Below are 19,268 nucleotides of genomic sequence, written 5' to 3' on the forward strand. Positions count from 1 at the left end.
TATCAATACCACCAGTCTGCGAGGAACAGCAATTCAAAACCTGAGAATTCAATGTGGAAATCTCTTATTTGTTATTCTTCTTTACTAAGTATACCATACATTATTCTTGATACAAGTGTATGAGCATGGGGATATAGAGAGATGTAGCATACCACTCTCTAAGAACAATCAGATAACTAGTAGCCACATGTTGAGTATACTTGTTGAATTTGATTCAAGTATACCATTAATTGTTTTTCCACCATCATTAATACATGAACAAACTCACACTGCAAAAAAGCCGTACAACTTCTACAACTGTGCAAATAGTTCTGGGTGTGCTAGTTGACATAGTATATGCCATATGATTCAGAGTATAGGAGAATTCATGAATGTTAAAGCTCTGTGTTTATCCATTTCTCTTCACACATGTATAAAATATCCTATAGAAAAAAGTTTCATGGAAGGTAAAATGGTAAGCCATGAAAGAAAGGAATTTACCATTGGAGGTATCTTCCAAGTTGCAAAGAAGTGTCTAATTAGATGGCAAAATATAAGTTTAGACACAGTTATAGAAACATAGTATCTGATTCCTCTTTATAGTTGGACTATATTATAAAATTAATTTATACAAATGTCTAGGCACAACACTGTATTGAATGTGGTAAAGCTTTTATATGTGCCAATTATCCTTGCAGGATTGAAAAAATTCAAGGTGAAGAAAAACTTTCAGTAGATATTCAACAAGGTGAACCCTTGACACATGTCAGTCACCTTAAATGGAATGAAAGAACACATACTGGAGAGAAACCCTATGCATGTAATCAGTGTGGTAAGGCCTTTGCAGATCACAGTACTCTTCAAAAGCATAAAAAAATACATACTAGAGAGAAACCTTATGAATGTACTCAGTGTGGTAAGGCCTTTGCATGGTACAGTGCTTTTCAATACCATGGAAGAACGCATACTGGAGAGAAACCCTATGAATGCAATCAGTGTGGTAAGGCCTTTGCACGGTACAGTGCTCTTCAATACCATGGAAGAACACATACTGGAGAGAAACCTTATGAATGTAATCAGTGTGACAAGGCCTTTGCAGCTCACAGTCATCTTCAGTCCCATAAGAGAACACACACAGGAGAGAAACCATATGAATGTAATCAGTGTGGTAAGGCCTTTTCACAACACAGTAATCTTCAAAGTCATCAAAGAATACATACTGGAGAGAAACCATATGAATGTAATCAGTGTGGTAAGGCCTTTGCAGCTAAGAGTAATCTTAAAAACCATCAAAGAACACATCTTGGAGAGAAACCATATGAATGTAATCAATGTGGTAAGGCCTTTTCATTTCAGGGAACTCTTCAACACCATCAAAGAATGCATACTGGTGAAAAGCCCTATGAATGTACTCAGTGTGGTAAGGCCTTTGCACGTCATCATCATCTTCAATTGCATAAAAGAACACATACTGGAGAGAAACCATTTGAATGTAATCAGTGTGGTAAGGCCTTTGCATCTCAGAGTACTCTTCAAAACCATAAAAGAACACATACTGGAGAGAAACCTTATGAATGTACTCAGTGTGGTAAGACCTTTGCTCAATACAATCATCTTAAAAGCCATAAAAGAACACATACTGGAGAGAAACCTTATGAATGTAATCAGTGTGGTAAGGCTTTTGCAACGAACATTCATCTTCAAAGGCATAAAAGAATACATACTGGTGAGAAACCCTATGAATGCAATCAGTGTGGTAAGGCCTTTGTACAACACAGTAATCTTCAAAGTCATCAAAGAACACACACCGGAGAAAAACCATATGAATGTAATCAGTGTGGTAAGGCCTTTGCAACGAACAGTCATCTTCAAAGGCATAAAAATTCTCACCCTAGATAGAAACTCTGAATTTATTCAGTGTGAGAAGGCCTTTGTAGCACATGATCAACTTCATAGTCATAAAAGAACAGATACTGGAGAGAAACCCTATGAATGTAATCGGTGTGATATGAAATTTGTAGCTCACAATAATCTTAAAAGGCATAAAAGATCTCATCGTAGATAGAAACTCTTTGATTGTAATCATTGTGGTAAGGGCTTTGAACAACACACTGATCTCTAAAGGCATAAAATAACATACAAAAGAGAGAAACCCCATTGATGTATTCAGTGTGTAAAGCCTTTGCAGATCACAGTAATGTTCAAAGGCTTAAAAGAGTAAGAATCATTATGGATGTAATCAGTGTGATAAAGCCTTTTTATATTTTATTCATCATTAAATGCATAATCTCCTGTATGTGAGAACAACCATGATTGAAATCGATGTGGTAAATCCTTTGTCACAATCAACCATTCAGGAGAGAAAGTATGAATTTAATGAATGTAGGCTTCAAAACCATAAAAATATCATACTGCATTGAAACTCTGTGAATAAATTCAGTTAGTCAAGTAACCATTACTCTAGTGTTTTAAATTCTATTTAGATCAATTTTAAGACTAAAATTGAAACAAGCTCATAAAGAAGAAATTCCTATTCATGAAAAAAATGTTAATGCGTTTAAACATCACAGATTTCTTCAGGTTCAAAATAAATTATTTTCATCATAGCCTTGGAGGAAGTAAACTATAAACCATGTTTTGTCAAGACTGATGGAGGAGATAATTGCATTGTGGTTTCTATTTTTAAACATTTGAGGTAGTCACTAGAGTTTGCTGTATGTGTGGCAAATTCATTTAGTGAAGTTTATTTTGTAGACCTTATATTCCTTCTATGACTTTTGTTCATATTCTTTTGTGCCTGTACAATGTGATAGGTATTCTTCTTCTGTAATGTATATAATGGAGCCCCTATCATATAATTTGCCCATTGGTTATTGAAATATCAGGCCACATTCAATCACACTTTTCACATAATGGTGGTGGATTGTGTTTCCGGTTTTGATTTTCATCTTTTCACAAATTTCATTGAAATTTTGTTGTTTGATATTTGTCTTATTATGTCAGTAATGATTCAGGGATACATTTGAACTCATGATGCTCATTTGTCTTACTCTTGAGTACAAATCCAAGAATAGATGATGTACACCCAATGTACTGTGATTTCAAGAGAATTTAACAATGTTATCAGTTATAATACACCAATGTTTTATCAGTTAAAATACCTGATAAAAATTATGAGAAATTTAAATACCTCATGTGTGTATTCAACGAAGTATTTCCATTTATCTGATATGAATATAATAATTTATGAAAATCAGCAAACATCTGTATATGAAATTCCATAGCTTGATGTTCTATAGGAATTGAGGTAAGGTTTTTAGTCTTGCTCACAACAGTGCTTTCCCACTGAGCCATTTCACTGGTGCTCAAATTAAATGTGAAAAAAATATTACAACAGAAAAATTTGTTCATTTTGAAGAGTAGACATTTATTTATAACACTTCCTCAGGACCAAAACTATACACCAGAAAATTGTCTCATTTAGTAAAGTTATAGCTCATTGCTGCCAAGTCTGATGACCTGGTATTATATACAATACTCTGGGTTATATACAATACTTCTACAAATTTTCTTACATTTTTTCACTTCAGCAGTGACACATAGACACTTCTCTAAGAGTACATTCATGAATAATATTTAAACCCAAAGAAGTGCCATTTAGGTCTTTTGTAGTCAAATGTCTCCATAGGATTAATCATTAGAACTCACACAGCAGAAGTAGATCATAGACCCCTGTTAGTTTTCCTGTCAGTGCTACATACACATCACGACACAGGTGTATTCACACAGTCACACTTCAAACATTTTTAAGTGGATGGAATTAACAACACAATAAAAATAACCCATTATTGAGAGCATGTGAAATGATTTGGTCATTTAAATTATAGAACTTCAAGAAACATTGCTATTCATCAGAACAATGATGCTCCTTTTTGTATATTATTTTATTATTTCTTTCTATGATTCAATGAGAAGTCCTTAAAACACATATTTCAACTGGACTTATAGGTATATGGCTATAATTACAGCACACAGGAGTGTGGGTCAACTGATCTTAGTGAGGCCAGCTAGTTCCCCATAATAAATTCCTGGCCTCCATGCTATGTGGAGGTATTCTGTCTCAAAAATTCCAAAAAAAAAGCCTATCTCAAATTATGGAACTTTTTTGCTAATAAAATCAGGCTGGACTCAGACTGATTTCAACCAACCTTTTTTTTTAATCTTCACTTACATAAAAAAGAACTGTGATAACAATAACCATAAACAGTATTGAAATTCCATTAACATTCAGTCCATGAAATCATTTGACAACCGTCTAGAGGACATTTAGATCCTTCAAGTGCAATGAGACAGAAGGAACAGTGGGACATCTTCACCTTCAGCTTTGTAATGACACATGTGGGAACAGGAGAGTTGTCTCAGGAGTACTGATCCTCTTTGGTACCCAAGTTCAAGTCGTAGCACCACACCTGATTGATCAGAACTCCCTGTCATTGCAGACATTAAATATCTGGTGTCTTATTCTGGTCTCCTAGGGCACCAGATATGTAAATGCTGAAAGGACATGTATCTCTTTGACTCTTTATTTTAGTAGGTATTTTTTGTTTGTCTCATATTTTAGAAAAGAATGAAATTGAATTTAGATATAAAAGTTTGACCAGTGAATATATGAAAGGTATCCCAGGTACCAGTGGTGACCAGAAGATGGTGTCTAATCCCCTGCAACTGGAGGTACAGACAGTTGTGGGTAGTAAATCTCCATGTTAGGCCCTGTGGATGAGTCTTCAGTGTTCTAGGTGCTGATCTTCTATTCAGCCTCATGAACATGTCATTAATAACAGTCATGTGGGAAAGGCTGGTATAATAAGTTCATCTTTTACTCAGGCTTGGTGACCCAGAAGAAATAAAAAATCGATAGCACCAGAAACTAACTTAGACTTGGTTCTTTTTGAATTTCTGATCATCATGAATTATCAAAAAGATAGTTTTCGCCTTTAATCCCAGCACTCGGGAGGCAGAGGCAAGCAGATCTCTGTGAGGTCGAGACTAGCCTGGTCTACAGAGCTAGTTCCAGGACAGGCTCCAAAGCCACAGAAAAACCCTGTCTTGAAAAACCTAAAAAAAAAAAGAAGGTGGGCTGGATAGATGCCTCAGTGTTTAAGAGAACTGACTGCTCTTCCAGAGGTCCTGAGTTCAATTCCCAGCAACCACATAGTGGCTCACAACCATCTGTAATGAGGTCTGGTGCCCTCTTCTGTCATGCAAGCATACATGGAAGGAATGTTGTATACATAATAAATAAATAAATCTTAAAAAAAAAGGTAGTAATGCTTTGTAAATCTCCATCTGAATAAGTGGTTAGACATGCCTTCTCATGTCCCATTTTTCATGTGTTAGTTTTTTGTTTTGTTTCATTTTTCAAGACAGGATTTCTCTGTAGCTTTGTGTCCTGTCCTGAAACTTGCTCTTGCAGCCTAGGATGGTCGTGAAGTCACAGAGATCACCTGCCTCTGCCTCATGAATGCTGGGATTAAAGGTTTGTACCACTACTGACTGGGTTCTCCCATCCCATTTTAAATTGTTCACAGTATAACCCTGGGCTTGACTCCAAAACAGACTTCAAGATGATAACTTATGTGGAATGCAAAATCTCTTCCAGCCTGGCTCCTCATTTTATAATTAACTACCCCAGATGCCTGGTGTTATTACAGAGATTTTGTTTATTCAACTTTTAAGTTTGTGAAATGATTTAAGCAGATGAAGGCATATTATTCTTGAACATCAGTATCTCCAGCTGTAACAAAATGTTTCTGAACCAAAAGTTCTTATGTTGGATCATGTGGCATTGATCTCACTCCATTGTTCCCCGGAAATGAGCTTGTTCTCCTCATGATTAAACCAACTAAATTCTTAGGGTAAAGAACTCAATCATCACTCAGTTATAAAATTACAAATCTGAGTCATGTATCCATTTCAGTAATAGAAATAGGATTTGTGTGTGCAGCATGGTTTTTGCCTTCATACCATAATAGGTGGAATAGTTTACTGTGTACACTTTAGGGGAAACAGTGAAGGCAAACAGTTGTAGAGTCACCATTATGAAACATAGTATGATTCTAGATGGTTATGGGATTTTGTTTTTCCCAGCATGTATTGATCCATGCCATATAAATGAAATCAGGCCAGATTTCCGTATACAATGTGGAGGTTAATAGAACCAATTAATATGGAATTTCTAAAAAGGTGCTCTCATATACAGATATGTTCAACCTTGCTCTCATTGTTCCATCCATTAGCTGTAACTGCATATTTCAGGTGACAGGTCTCAGCAGCTAACATTACATATAAGCACAGGGTAAATTAATATCTTATGAATGCCATTCCCTCTGCGAGAGAATTATTTTCTCTTTTGCAAAGTCAATTTAGCTATGTGCTTTTTTCAGTTATATTTGTTTTTTAAAAATAATTATGAGTTTCAGTTTTTAAATTTGAATTCCTTTACATTTATCCTTGTTCTACTTTCTTATTTCTTTCTGTTCTCCATTGCTTCTAGGTCATTAAGAATTTCTTCCTTGTTTTCTCAAGTTATGTTGATTATTTATTTCTGTTTAGAGCAATGTCTTCCGTAACCTAGGCTTTTCTTACAGTGAGCAGTTTGAGAATTCCTTTGAACTCATAATCCTGCTTTTGCCACCCATTGCCAGAAAGAAAGTCCTGCAACTGTTCAAGCATGGGTCTTACCTAGGCAGTGAGAAGGAAAAATAGACCAGTAAATGAGTGTGCTCCTTTGTAAGAATTGAGTTCAATGGCTAAATGTAAAACATGTAATCCCAGCAGAAAAAGGCATAGACAAGGAGCATAAAAACTTCCCTCTTTTGAAAGTAGTGTATATTAGAAAGAAGTAGTTAAGTTGATTCATTGAAGGGTAATCTGAAATAGTACTATCAATAAAATTCCAGAGTAAGATATTGGGGTAAAACTGGGAGAACAAAGAAGTAACCAAGCAGCCACATTAAAAATAAGGAGTTAACTTCATTGATTGAAGCATGATCCTAATTAGTATTATTAATAAAATTCCAGAGTCAGATTTTAAATCTGACAGAACAGAGAAGAAATCCATCAGCAAATTCACTTTTTAGCTGTCTAAATCCTTGGACCAAATGGGAGATGAGATCCTGTCCCCACCCATCTTATATTCCTGTCTTAATCTCCCAAATGCTGGAATTAAAGGCATGAGCCACTTCCTGCCACATCCTGCGGTCCACTAGTGCTTACCCCCCACCTTTAATATCCAAGCAAGCTTTATTTATTGGAACAAACAAAATATCATGTAGTAATTGATAAATGTCCTGACTGGTCATTTCTCACATGTACAGACAAGGAAATTGAGAATGTGGATAAAGATTGGAACTTATTATGGAACCAAATTATGGAAGATACACTAATTTGAACAAAATATAACTGGATAAAATGATATGGCCCTGCCTAAAATTACTTATTTTATAGGTTTAAGATGAACATTCTGAGAGAAAGTGACTGAATCTTGGTGTGCTCTATTATAAAACTTTTGACTCTGGAGCATATGGCCATAAAGCCTATTTCAACTTTTTAAAATAATTTTTGGGGATAACAATTGCATAATTTCCATTTCCTTATCTTTCTTCTAAGCTTTTTCATACACTCTTCATTGATTTTTAATTCATGGCCTCCCTTTGCTTTAACAGCAGTTACTGTGTAAGTGTGACTTTCTTTGGCAGGATAATTCATGAGTTGTGATGCATGGACTTGTCTGCACTGGACATCAAGTATGTAAAGAAACATGCACACAAGAAACACTGTATCTTGGAGGAGGAACAGGAAGTGCACTGAGAGACTGGAAGAGTTCCTACTAAAAACCAATTTCCTTAATGAGAGTCTTGTCTTCCCCTAGGGTAGAAGGCCATAGCTGGGAAGGCCTGTGCAGTCTAATCTTTGATCTCTGCTCAGCTAGTAGGGGGGCTGCTATTATCCTGAGGCCCAGCAGGGTGATAGTAAGGGATACAATTGGGAGGTAGATTTGGGGATCATTCTAGTTTTCTCCTCTTATGATGCTCTGGGGAAATGTGAGGGAGACCATAAGTCATACCATGGGAAGTGGAGGTACATTGCCTTCTGAATAGAAAGAGTAGGTTGACTGAGCTGACAGATCTTCTGGGAGTTTGATGGACAATATGATAGACTGTGGTTCTGTTCATTCGGGTGTTATTTAGGCCATTCACACAGGACTCTAAACATTCTTTTTTTTTTTAAATTTATTTATTTATTAAGGATTTCTGCCTCGTCCCCACAACCGCTTCCCATTTCCCTCCTCCTCCTCCTCCCCCGATCAAGTCCCCCTCCCTCATCTGCTCAAAGAGCAATCAGGGTTCCCTGACCTGTGGGAAGCCCAAGGACTGCCCAACTCTATTCAGGTCTCGTAAGGTGAGCATTCAAACTGCCTAGGCTCCCACAAAGCCAGTACGTGCAGTAGGATCAAAAACCCACTGCAATTGTTCTTGAATTCTCAGTATTCCTCATTGTCCGCTATGTTCAGCTAGTCCGGATTTATCCCATGCTTTTTCAGACCTAGGCCAGCTGGCCTTGGTGAGATCCCAATAGAACATCCCCATTGTCTTAGTGTGTGGGTGCACCGCTCGTGGTCCTGAGTTCCTTGCTCGTGCTCCGTCTCCTTCTGCTCCTGATTTGGACCTTGAGATTTCTGTCCGGTGCTCCCGTGTGGGTCTCTGTCTCTGTCTCCTTTCATCGCCTGATGAAGGTTAATATTCCTGAGGATGTCTATGTGTTTGTCTTTGGATTCACCTTATTTAGCTTCTCTAGGAACATGAATTATAAGCTCAATGTCCTTTATTTATGGCTAGAAACCAAATATGAGTGAGTACATCCCATGTTCCTCTTTTTGGGTCTGGCTTACCTCACTCAGGATAGTGTTTTCTATTTCCATCCATTTGTATGCAAAATTCAAGAAGTCCTTGTTTTTTACCGCTGAGTAATACTCTAATATGTATATATTCCATACTTTCTTCATCCATTCTTCCGTTGAAGGGCATCTAGGTTGTTTCCAGGTTCTGGCTATTACAAACAATGCTGCCATGAACATAGTTGAGCATATACTTTTGTTGTATGATAGGGCCTCTCTTGGGTATATTCCCAAGAGTGGTATTGCTGGATCCAGGGGTAGGTTGATCCCGAATTTCCTGAGAAACCGAAACACTGCTTTCCAGAGTGGTTGCACAAGTTTGCATTCCCACCAGCAATGGGTGAGTGTACCCCTTTCTCCACAACCTCTCCAGCAAAGGCTATCATTGGTGTTTTTGATTTTAGCCATTCTGACAGGTGTAAGGTGGTATCTTAAAGTTGTCTTGATTTGCATTTCCCTGATCGCTAAGGAAGTTGAGCATGACCTTAAGTGTCTTTTGGCCATTTGAAGTTCTTCTGTTGAGAATTCTCTGTTCAGATCAGTGCCCCATTTTATAATTGGGTCGATTAGCCTTTTACGGTCTAGTTTCTTGAGTTCTTTATATATTTTGGAGATCAAACCTTTGTCAGTTGCAGGGTTGGTGAAGATCTTCTCCCAGTCAGTGGGTTGTCTTTTTGTCCTAGTGACAGTGTCCTTTGCTTTACAGAAGCTTCTCAGCCTCAGGAAGTCCCATTTATTCAATGATGCCCTTAGTGTCTGTGCTGCTGTGGTTATACATAGGAAGTGGTCTCCTGTGCCCATGTGCTGTAGAGTACTTCCCACTTTCTCTTCTATCTGGTTCAGTGTGTTCGGACTGATATTGAGGTCTTTAATCCATTTGGATTTGAGTTTTGTGCATGGTGATAGATATGGATCTATTTTCATTCTTCTACAGATTGACATCCAGTTTTGCCAGCATAATTTGTTGAAGATGCTCTCTTTTTTCCATTGTATACTTTTAGCTCCTTTATCGAAGATCAGGTGTTCATAGGTTTGTGGGTTAATGTCAGGGTCTTCTATTCGATTCCATTGGTCGACTTCTCTGTTTTTATGCCAATACCAAGCTGTTTTCAATACTGTAGCTCTGTAATAGAGTTTGAAGTCAGGGATGGTAATGCCTCCAGACAATCCTTTATTGTATAAGATTGTTTTGGCTATCCTGGCTTTTTTGTTTTTCCATATAAAGTTGATTATTGTCTTTTCCAGATCTGTGAAGAATTTTGATGGGATTTTGATGGGGATTGCATTGAATCTATAGATTGCTTTTGGTAGAATTGCCATTTTTACTATGTTGATCCTCCCAATCCAAGAGCAAGGGAGGTCTTTCCATTTTCTGGTGTCTTCTTCAATTTCTTTCTTCAAAGACTTATAGTTCTTGTCAAGTAGATCTTTCACTTCCTTGGTCAGGGTTACCCCAAGGTATTTTATGCTATTTGTGGCTATTGTGAAAGGTGATGCTTCTCTGATTTCCCTCTCTGCTTCCTTATCCTTAGTGTATAGGAAGGCAACTGATTTTTTGGAGTTGATCTTGTATCCTGCCACATTACTAAAGCTGTTTATCAGCTGTAGGAGTGAGTGTGTATTTGGAAAATAATGTACAGAGACATAGAAAGAAGACTGCAGTATAGTATAGTATAGTATAATATAGTATAGTATAGTATGGTATAGTACAGTATCGGACAGTGACAAAAAATACATTGTTTTTTTCACCTTAAAGTTTCAACACTCGGTATGTTTTAAATGAGAAAACAAACTGTGAAAATAATGCATGTTCCAGAATTTAACAATGAATCTGAATGTGACATGAAATTGTGTAGTATCATGGGATATAAACTCTGATAGCAATAGGTGGGGTTTTCCCACAGACATCAACTAATTAAATAACAACATGTTGCACTGTTATAGTTGATGTAAAATTACACATATTTAGTGTATGTATTTTGATGCATTTGGACATAATACTCCCATGGGCCAGCACCTTTACCACAGGGGACAGTAAAGTGTCATGCCCAGACATTCTCTTTAAATCCATGTGTTTATGTGTCTTTATTATATACAGAGTAGTACTCATAAAATGTCATAAATTATTATAGATCCCAGCAATATCCTCATTATATTTTTCATATTATTGAAATTAGAATTAAGAATTATTGTATTCGCATGCATATGGCAGCTATATTCATGGTGTTCTAAATATAAAAACAACCTAAATGTTCACTTCTAGAAAAAAAGTGTTGTCTCATGAGGCCAGTGTGCTAAATAATGAGGATGATAACAATGGTCAAAAGCTCATGAACTCCTAAAGGACTGTCACAGTCAGTACTGTGTCCATCATAAAATAAAAAGTAATTACAGATTACGGTATGTCAACCCACCTATTTCTCTCATTTATTTTTAATCACTATTTTGCTCTCATAAATCACATGGAAGTAAGAGCTACAGCAATAAAAAATGAAGAGCTGGATATAATTAATCTAACTAAGGTAGCAATGAAAAATTAAGGTCAAAAAATAAATATTGCTGAGGTAATCGCTTTTAAAGGGTTTTTCTAATGTTCATTTAGTTGATATGTGGAGAACTAAAATATCAAGCTTTTTAAAGCAAGGGTTGTTTTGGAGAAAAGGAGAAAATATGGTATTATGGCATAAAAATGCAGAAAAATTGCTTTATTTGATTAGTCGGAGAACTTTTTGCCAATGAGTCATACCACACAAAAAGTAAAATTAAAGTGAGGAAATAAATTGCCTTGTTTTGTTTGAATTTAAATAATGACAATACATGGTAGTTTGACAAAAATGGGATAATATTAGACAGTTGAATGTTTTCTTTTCTTGAAGTAAATCACCTTAGAGAGTAACACTTTCATTTTTGCTTTGCATACTGTTTAAACAATATTTAACACAACTCTTAATATATGATTAATACATCTCTTAATATATGATTATTACATAATTAACATAGCAAAACATTATAACATTACTTATGTTTTCATGTTATTAAATAGTTACTCAAATGGTATTTCTCCTTAAGAAAAGCAAAAGCATTCTTTTGGAATTAAATGAACAAGGATCTCTGTAATATTCCACAGTTCAAACTAGTGGAAGAGAGCACAAGAATATGGCCTGTTTGTTTTCTGTATGTTTTAACTTTTACATTGTGAAATTGTGCAGAGATGTAACATTCCCCATGTTTAATATACAAACATGTTTCAGCTGATTGCATTTCCACCTACACTTAAAAATTTTGCAGTATTCCACTTGAAGCTTTCCTAAGCAGTCATTTCAGACTACTAGCTGATTTGCAAGCCTTTGCAAGTTCTTGCTGTCTTACCTCAATCTGTTGCTTTCCAGAGTGCTTCAACTTAACAAATGACTTTATATGCACAAGTACATTTTATGTTACATTTTGAGGACTAGTGAAATCATTTCTTTCATGTGCACACATTCTTGGATATATGCACTTGATCATTCATGTACCACAAAGGCCAGCAAGAAATCACATTGTTTCAATTTATTGGTGGCACCACCTAGTGTCTGAAAGACCCTACAGACCCCCCCCCCCCAAAACCCCAGCTAACATGCTCCCGTGAGAATGCCTATTTTGTTAAAAAAATTTTCAGGGCCTCCAGCTAGCTGGCTCTCATGAGAACATCCTGTTTGCTTGGGGAAACAGTATGCCTATAGCTAGCATATGTGCCAAACTTAGAATATCAGCAGTTCACAAAAGAAACAATTCCCCCTATGAAAGATCCCAGCTTAGCTGCGGTAACATCATTTCACAAGGCTTTTGACGAACAAATGTAAGTGCAGAGTGAGGTCAGGGTCCCTGGCTGCAAAGCAGGATACAATAGGACAATCTGTAAAGCAGGATATAAGACAAGGACATCCATATGACAGGATGTCTGTTGCCATACATCTGTGCTGGGAAAGGAAAAACCAAAAGAGGAACAGGATATCTGTTTCCATACATCTGTTCTGGGAAAGGAAAAACCACTTATGACCCTTGCCCCATTCCAACCGACCACTAACCACGCATTTGCTTCTGTAATCTGCTTCTGCTGCCCTCTTTCCTATAAAAGGACCTTCCCCCAGTCTGCAGGCGAGCAAGTCCTCCGAAAGACTTTGCCGCCAGCAGGTACCTGTGTTTACTCAATAAACCTCTTGCTAATTGCATCCTGTGGCCTGGTCTCGGAGTGTCCTGGTTCTGGGGACTTCATCAGATAAAAAGTCCTCTCTGAAGGTCTTTCAGTGTCTACAGTAAAAATAACATTACTTTTGTATGCTTACACATCACAAATTTCTCTTATCCTGAATTTTGTTTATAGACCTCAATTAACCATCATGCATTTAACTAATTCATCATTCTGAACTATCAATAAATTTGATACAAATTAAAAATGGGAAAATAGTATTCCAAATTACAAGTCGGCCATCGTATTTGGGCCAAGAACTTTGTGGCAAATTTTTATAGGGTCTAGTGTATGGTAACAAAGTAGATCAGTGGACTGACTAAGAAAGGACATTTCTGGGAAGGGGTTGGAGGTAATTCCCAGTAATGCTTCCCAAAAACTATTCAAAGGCAGCCCTGTTGAATAACAGACCAGAGGTGGGCTGGAGCCACAAACAAATGCATGACCTTGAAACCTGTGGGTGTCTGTCGTAGACGATCACATTAAGGTTTCACACATTCTTTGATTTGCAGAAATACAGAGAAAGCAGCCAGAAGGTGCCTGACCTGTGTTCTCTGGCCAGATAGAGAAAGAAGACACACAAACAGTAAACTTAGGATCTCTTAAGAGAGCTGCTTATTTGTTGCTAATGTTGAGTCATGAAGTCCTTGGTTGAAGGAGGCAAGTCTCTGGTCACTGCTAGAAAACATAGCCCACCAAAGAAAAGGCATTACAAAGATGCTGCATTTAACTATGTTTTGGGGTCTTTAGAATTTTTCCAAGTTATTTCAGATTTTATGTGGAAATTTGGCTACACATTGGAATGCCATTTGTGAACAGACCTTTTTTTCCCTAACTGCCAGCGCAAGATTATCACACAGAAGGTTTTAAGATTTTAAGAATTGAAAATGTTTACACAAAGATCATAGTTATTACTAACCTGCTCTTAAATTTTAAGTTAACCCATATTCCCCATTTAGTATCTTTCACTGGTAAAACATTTATCAGCATGACACATGCATGTCAAGCTCCCAATGCCTCATGCCCAGCTTCTGGCCAGTCAGTGTTTTATTCAACCAATTTGAGTGACAAATCTATAGAGTATACAATAAAATTACTTGAAAATGGTATTTGGCTTACCAAATATTCAAAACCTGGCTACTCATGAAACTATGACTTCATTTTTATGTAAAACCTACCCAATAGCTGGGAATGTTCATATTACAAATATAAACTAAAATAAATAAGCATTTGGAAAGCTACACAAGCAAAGTTAGTAATGATTTGTATGTATATGTATGTGCCAGTGTATATACTTTGTGTGTATATTTGTGCATGAGTGTGTATACATATTTAATGAAATAATAGAAGAAAATTTTCCCAACCTAAAGAAAGATATACCTATGAAGGTTCAAGAAGCATACAGAACACCGAATAGGCTGGATCAAAAAAAAACATCCCCTCGCCATATAATAATCAAAACACAAAATACACAGAATAAAGAAAGAATATTAAGAGCCGCAAAGGAAAAAGGCCAAGTTACTTATAAAGGTAAACCTATCAGACTTACACCTGACTTCTCTATGGAAACCATGAAAGCCAGATAGATGTACTGCAAAAACTAAGAGACCATGGATGCAAGACCAGACTACTATATCCAGCCAAGCTTTCGTTCACTATAAATGGAGAAAACAAAATTTTCCAGGATAAAAACAAATTCAAACAATACGTAGCCACAAATCCAGCCTTACAGAAAATTAGGAAAATCACTAACCAAGGAATCCAACAATGCCCACAATAACTCAGTCATCTAGAGACCTTTCACCAGCGCAACTCAAAGAAGGGAAACACACAAACCCTACTACTAAAAAAGTGACCGGAGTTAACAACCACTGGTCATTAATATCACTTAATATCAATGGGCTCAACTCACCTATAAAAAGGCACAGGCAAAGAGATTGGATACGAAAACAGGATCCAACATTCTGCTGTTTACAAGAAACACACCTCAACCACAAAGACAGGCACCTACTCAGAGTAAAGGGCTGGGAAAAGGCTTATCAAGCAAATGGACCTAAGAAACAAGCAGGTGTGGCCATACTAATTTCTAACAAAGTTGACTTCAAACTTAAATCAATCAGAAGAGATGGAGAGGGACATTTTATACTCATAACAGGAACAATTCATCAGGATGAAGTCTCAATCCTGAATATCTATGCCCCGAATATAAAAGCGCCCACATTTCTAATTCTTATGTATTGTTTTTGCCCAAGTCACTTTACGATGTAAAATAAATCTCTAGTCCTGAAAATTACTATTACAAGCTATTTAAATTGATAAAATTACAGGTTAATAGTTACATATTATAATCATACTTATGGTCATGTTAGGGAGTCTTTCAAAGTGAAACAAAAATACATTTCATTTCCATTCTTTTTCATGATAGGGTTCCTTTGTATTACTCTGGTTGTCCTGGAAATCACTTTGTAGACCAGGCTGGCCTTGAGCACACTGAGATCAACCTTCTTCTGCCACACAAGTACTGGGATTAAAGACATGACCATCACTCCCTGGCCAAAAAATACATTTTAAATAAGTCATCAAACATTTCCTATTCAAAATATGGCATTTAAGATGTTATGATTATATAAGGCTTTTATGGCAAGGCATGTCTGTTCCTGACAACACCAACCTATTTCAGAGATATGATGGCTATCATAGAAATGACTAAATGTAGTTAACTTTCTTGCTGGCAAGACTTAGGCACTGGCAAGAAACTGCCCTTTGAGTTGACTACTGACAGTAGACTGTCTAAATTAGATAGGCAGGACATGAAAGAAAGTGACAGCTGAGCATTGCCATGGCAAAGCAGGACAATCCTTCAAAATTCCTGCCTCACAGAAACTTGGTCAGATCTTCTAGGTGTATAGGCTAAAGTTAAAAAAGTCCAACAGTACAGTGGAATCTTGGGTGACTATCCAGGCTAAAATTGTTTTTTATTGAGGTATATATTTTTCTCTGCTCTCTTCCCTTCTTCCACTCTTCTACCTTCTGTAATGATCTCCATGCTTGCAATTAGTTCAGAAGTTTCTGTCTTTTTCTACTTTCCATGTAGATTAGATCCATGTGTATTTCACTTAGATTCCTCTTTGTTATCTAGGTTCTCTGGGGTTGAGAATTGTAGGCTGGTTTTCTTTACTTTAGGTCTAAAAGCCACTTATGAGTGAGGACATTGTATATTTTGTCTTTCTGGGTCTGGGTTACCTCACTCCGTATGATGTGTTGATGCATAAATTTGCCTGCAATTTCCAAATGTCATTATTTTTTTTCTGCTGTGTGGTACTCCATTGTGTAAATGCAGCACATTTTCCTCATCCATTCTTTGGTCAGGGAGTGCTTGGGTTGTTACCAGGCTAATAGAAATAGTGCTGCTAAGAATATCGCTAAACACATGCCCTTGCAGTATGATTGAGAATCATTTATGTTATACCCAAAGTGGTATTGCTTGGTCTTGAGGTAGGTTGTGTCCTAATTTTTTTAGAAATCACCATTCTGATTTCTAAAGTGATTGTACCAGTTTGCATGCCCACCAGCAATGGAGATATTTTCCCTTCACCCCACATCCTCTCCAGCATAAACTGTCCTCTGTGTTTTTGATCTTGGCTATTCTTACAGGTGTAAAGTGGAATCTCAGAATTGTTTTTACATTTCTTTAATGGCTAAGGATGTTGAGCATTTCCTTAAGTGTCTTTCAGTCATTTTATAGTCATCTGTTGAGACTTCTCTGTTTAAGTCTGTACAATTTTTTTCCATTGGCTTATTTGTTCTTCTGATGACCAGTTCCTTGAACTCTTTATATATTTTGGATATCAGCCATTTGTTTGAAGTGGGGTTGAAGAAGACCTTTTTCTATCCTGTAGGCTGCCATTTTATTAAACATTTTCTCTGCTTTTCAGAAAGTTTTCAGTTTTAGGTGGTCCCATCTATTAAATATTACTATTAGTGTTCATGTTGCTGGGGTTATATATAGAAAGCAGTCTCCTGTACCAATGTGTTCAAGTGTACTTTCCACTTTCTTTTCTATGAAGTTCAATGTGGTTGTTTTTATGTTTTGATCAATTTGGACTTGAGATTTCTGCATGGAGATAGATAAACACTATATTTTCTGTTTACTCAGGTAGTACTATAACCTACTCAGGTCTCTAAAGGACTTAAATACTAGATAATTGTAGTTTTTTCTGTTACAAAAGTGAAACAACTCAGAAACTAGCATGAAATATGTAAGGTTAAGAGATATAAAAAGTTTATTTTAGGTTGGGATAAATAATGATTTAGGTACAACACTTCCTGTGCGCACCTGGATACCCCCCCCTTGCTCCATTCATCCTTTTGGCCCTGGATCATTGGGCTACCGGTGGCCCTGTTTAGTTGCTGAGAAATCCCATCTGGATGGGTGAGTGTGTGCTATCCAGGGCCGGACTGTCCCAGAAGAGAGCACAATCCCCCCTCCCCCAGCTCCTTCTGCAGGGCTGTCTTTCTTTCTCACGACCGACCCCCCCAGCACGCCTCCCCAACCCTGCCCTGCTGTATGCTAGGACCAGTGCTCAAGAACAGTTTTAAGCTCCAACACAAAGGCTACCCACCCAGAGCGGTGAGTGCCTGCCTACCTGGCAGGCCTCAGGGTCCCATGTAAGGGAGCCCGGGCACCTTCAGCTCCGGCGCCAGGCTTCCTGTGAGCTCCTGGATACCGCCCCCCCTGCTCCATTCATCCTGTTGGCCCTGGATCATTGGGCTACCAGCGGCCCTGTTTAGTTGCTGAGGAATTCCATCTGGACGGGAACGGTTCCTGCTTCTACACTGAAGAGATATACCCAGAGAGTCAATCACAACAAAGACTGGACCAAGACACCAGGCCTCTCCTGGCTCCATTTGAAGGAAGAGATGGGAAGGCACCAATGCAAGAATTCCTCCAACAACCTGAAAGGCAACATGACATCACCACAATCCAGGGATCCCGAAATAAGAAGAATTGCACACCCTACTCCAGAAGAATTAGAAGAAATCGACTCAAAAGTGAACTATATGAAAATAATAGAGGACCTTAAACAGGAGGTAAAAAACTGCCATAAACAATTAGAGATTACAAACAAAAAGATAGAGGAAATGAATTAATCGCTCAAAGACATGCAAGAAAACCAAGAGAAACAAGAAAAAGCAATCAAACAGGTTAGGGAAGCGGTTCAAGACTTGAAGAATGAAATGGAAGCAATGAAGAAAGCACAAACCGAGGGAAGAATGGAGATGAAAAATCTGGGTAAACGAACAGGAACTACAGAGACAAGTACTAACAACAGATTACAAGAGATAGAAGAAAGAATGTCAGACACTGAAGATACCATAGGGAAAATAAACACACTGATCAAAGAAAACAGCAAAACCAACAAATTCTCATCACAAAACATCAGGAAATCTGGGATACAATAAAAAGATCAAACCTAAGAATAATTGGAGTAGAAGAAGGACAAGAAGGGAAGCTCAACGGTCCAGAAAATATACTTAATAAAATTATAGAAGAAAACTTTCCCAACCTGAAGAAAGATGTACCTATGAAGGTTCAAAAAGCATACAGAACACCAAATAGGCTGGATCAAAAAAAAAAAAAATCCCCTCGCCATATACTAATCAAAACACAAAATATACAGAATAAAGAAAGAATATTAAGGGCCGCAAAGGAAAAAGGCCAAGTTACTAATAAAGGTAAACCTATCAGACTTACACCTGACTTCTCTATGGAAACCATGAAAGCCAGAAGGTCCTGGATAGATGTACTGCAAAAACTAAGAGACCATGGATGCAAGACCAGACTACTATATCCAGCCAAGCTTTCATTCACTATAAATGGAAGAAACAAAATATTCCAGGATAAAAACAAATTTAAACAATACGTAGCCACAAATCCACCCTTACAGAAAATAACAGAAGGAAAATCACTAAACAAGGAGTCCAACAATGACCACAATAACTCAGACATCTAGAGACCCTTCACCAGTGCAACTCAAAGAAGGGAAACACACAAACCCTACTACTAAAAAAGTGACCGGAGTTAACAACCACTGGTCATTAATA

General features: G+C 37.3%; 1 protein-coding gene across 1 annotated transcript in view; it reads left to right on the forward strand.

Moving 5' to 3' along the window:
• Nucleotides 1-834: 834 nt before the first annotated feature.
• LOC121434677 (zinc finger protein 431-like) overlaps nucleotides 835-19,268 on the forward strand; it is a gene marked incomplete at its 5' end in the record, with an annotated part of 28,965 nt that continues 10,531 nt past the window's right edge. The window contains one exon of the mRNA XM_041633601.1: nucleotides 835-1,853. Coding sequence (XP_041489535.1) covers nucleotides 835-1,853 — 1,019 coding nt within the window. The remainder of the gene's footprint in view (nucleotides 1,854-19,268) is intronic.

The sequence above is a fragment of the Microtus oregoni genome, unplaced genomic scaffold (assembly GCF_018167655.1).
Source record: "Microtus oregoni isolate MIOR12 unplaced genomic scaffold, Mior012 000044F_ref0000062, whole genome shotgun sequence".
NCBI classification, from domain to species: Eukaryota; Metazoa; Chordata; class Mammalia; order Rodentia; family Cricetidae; genus Microtus; species Microtus oregoni.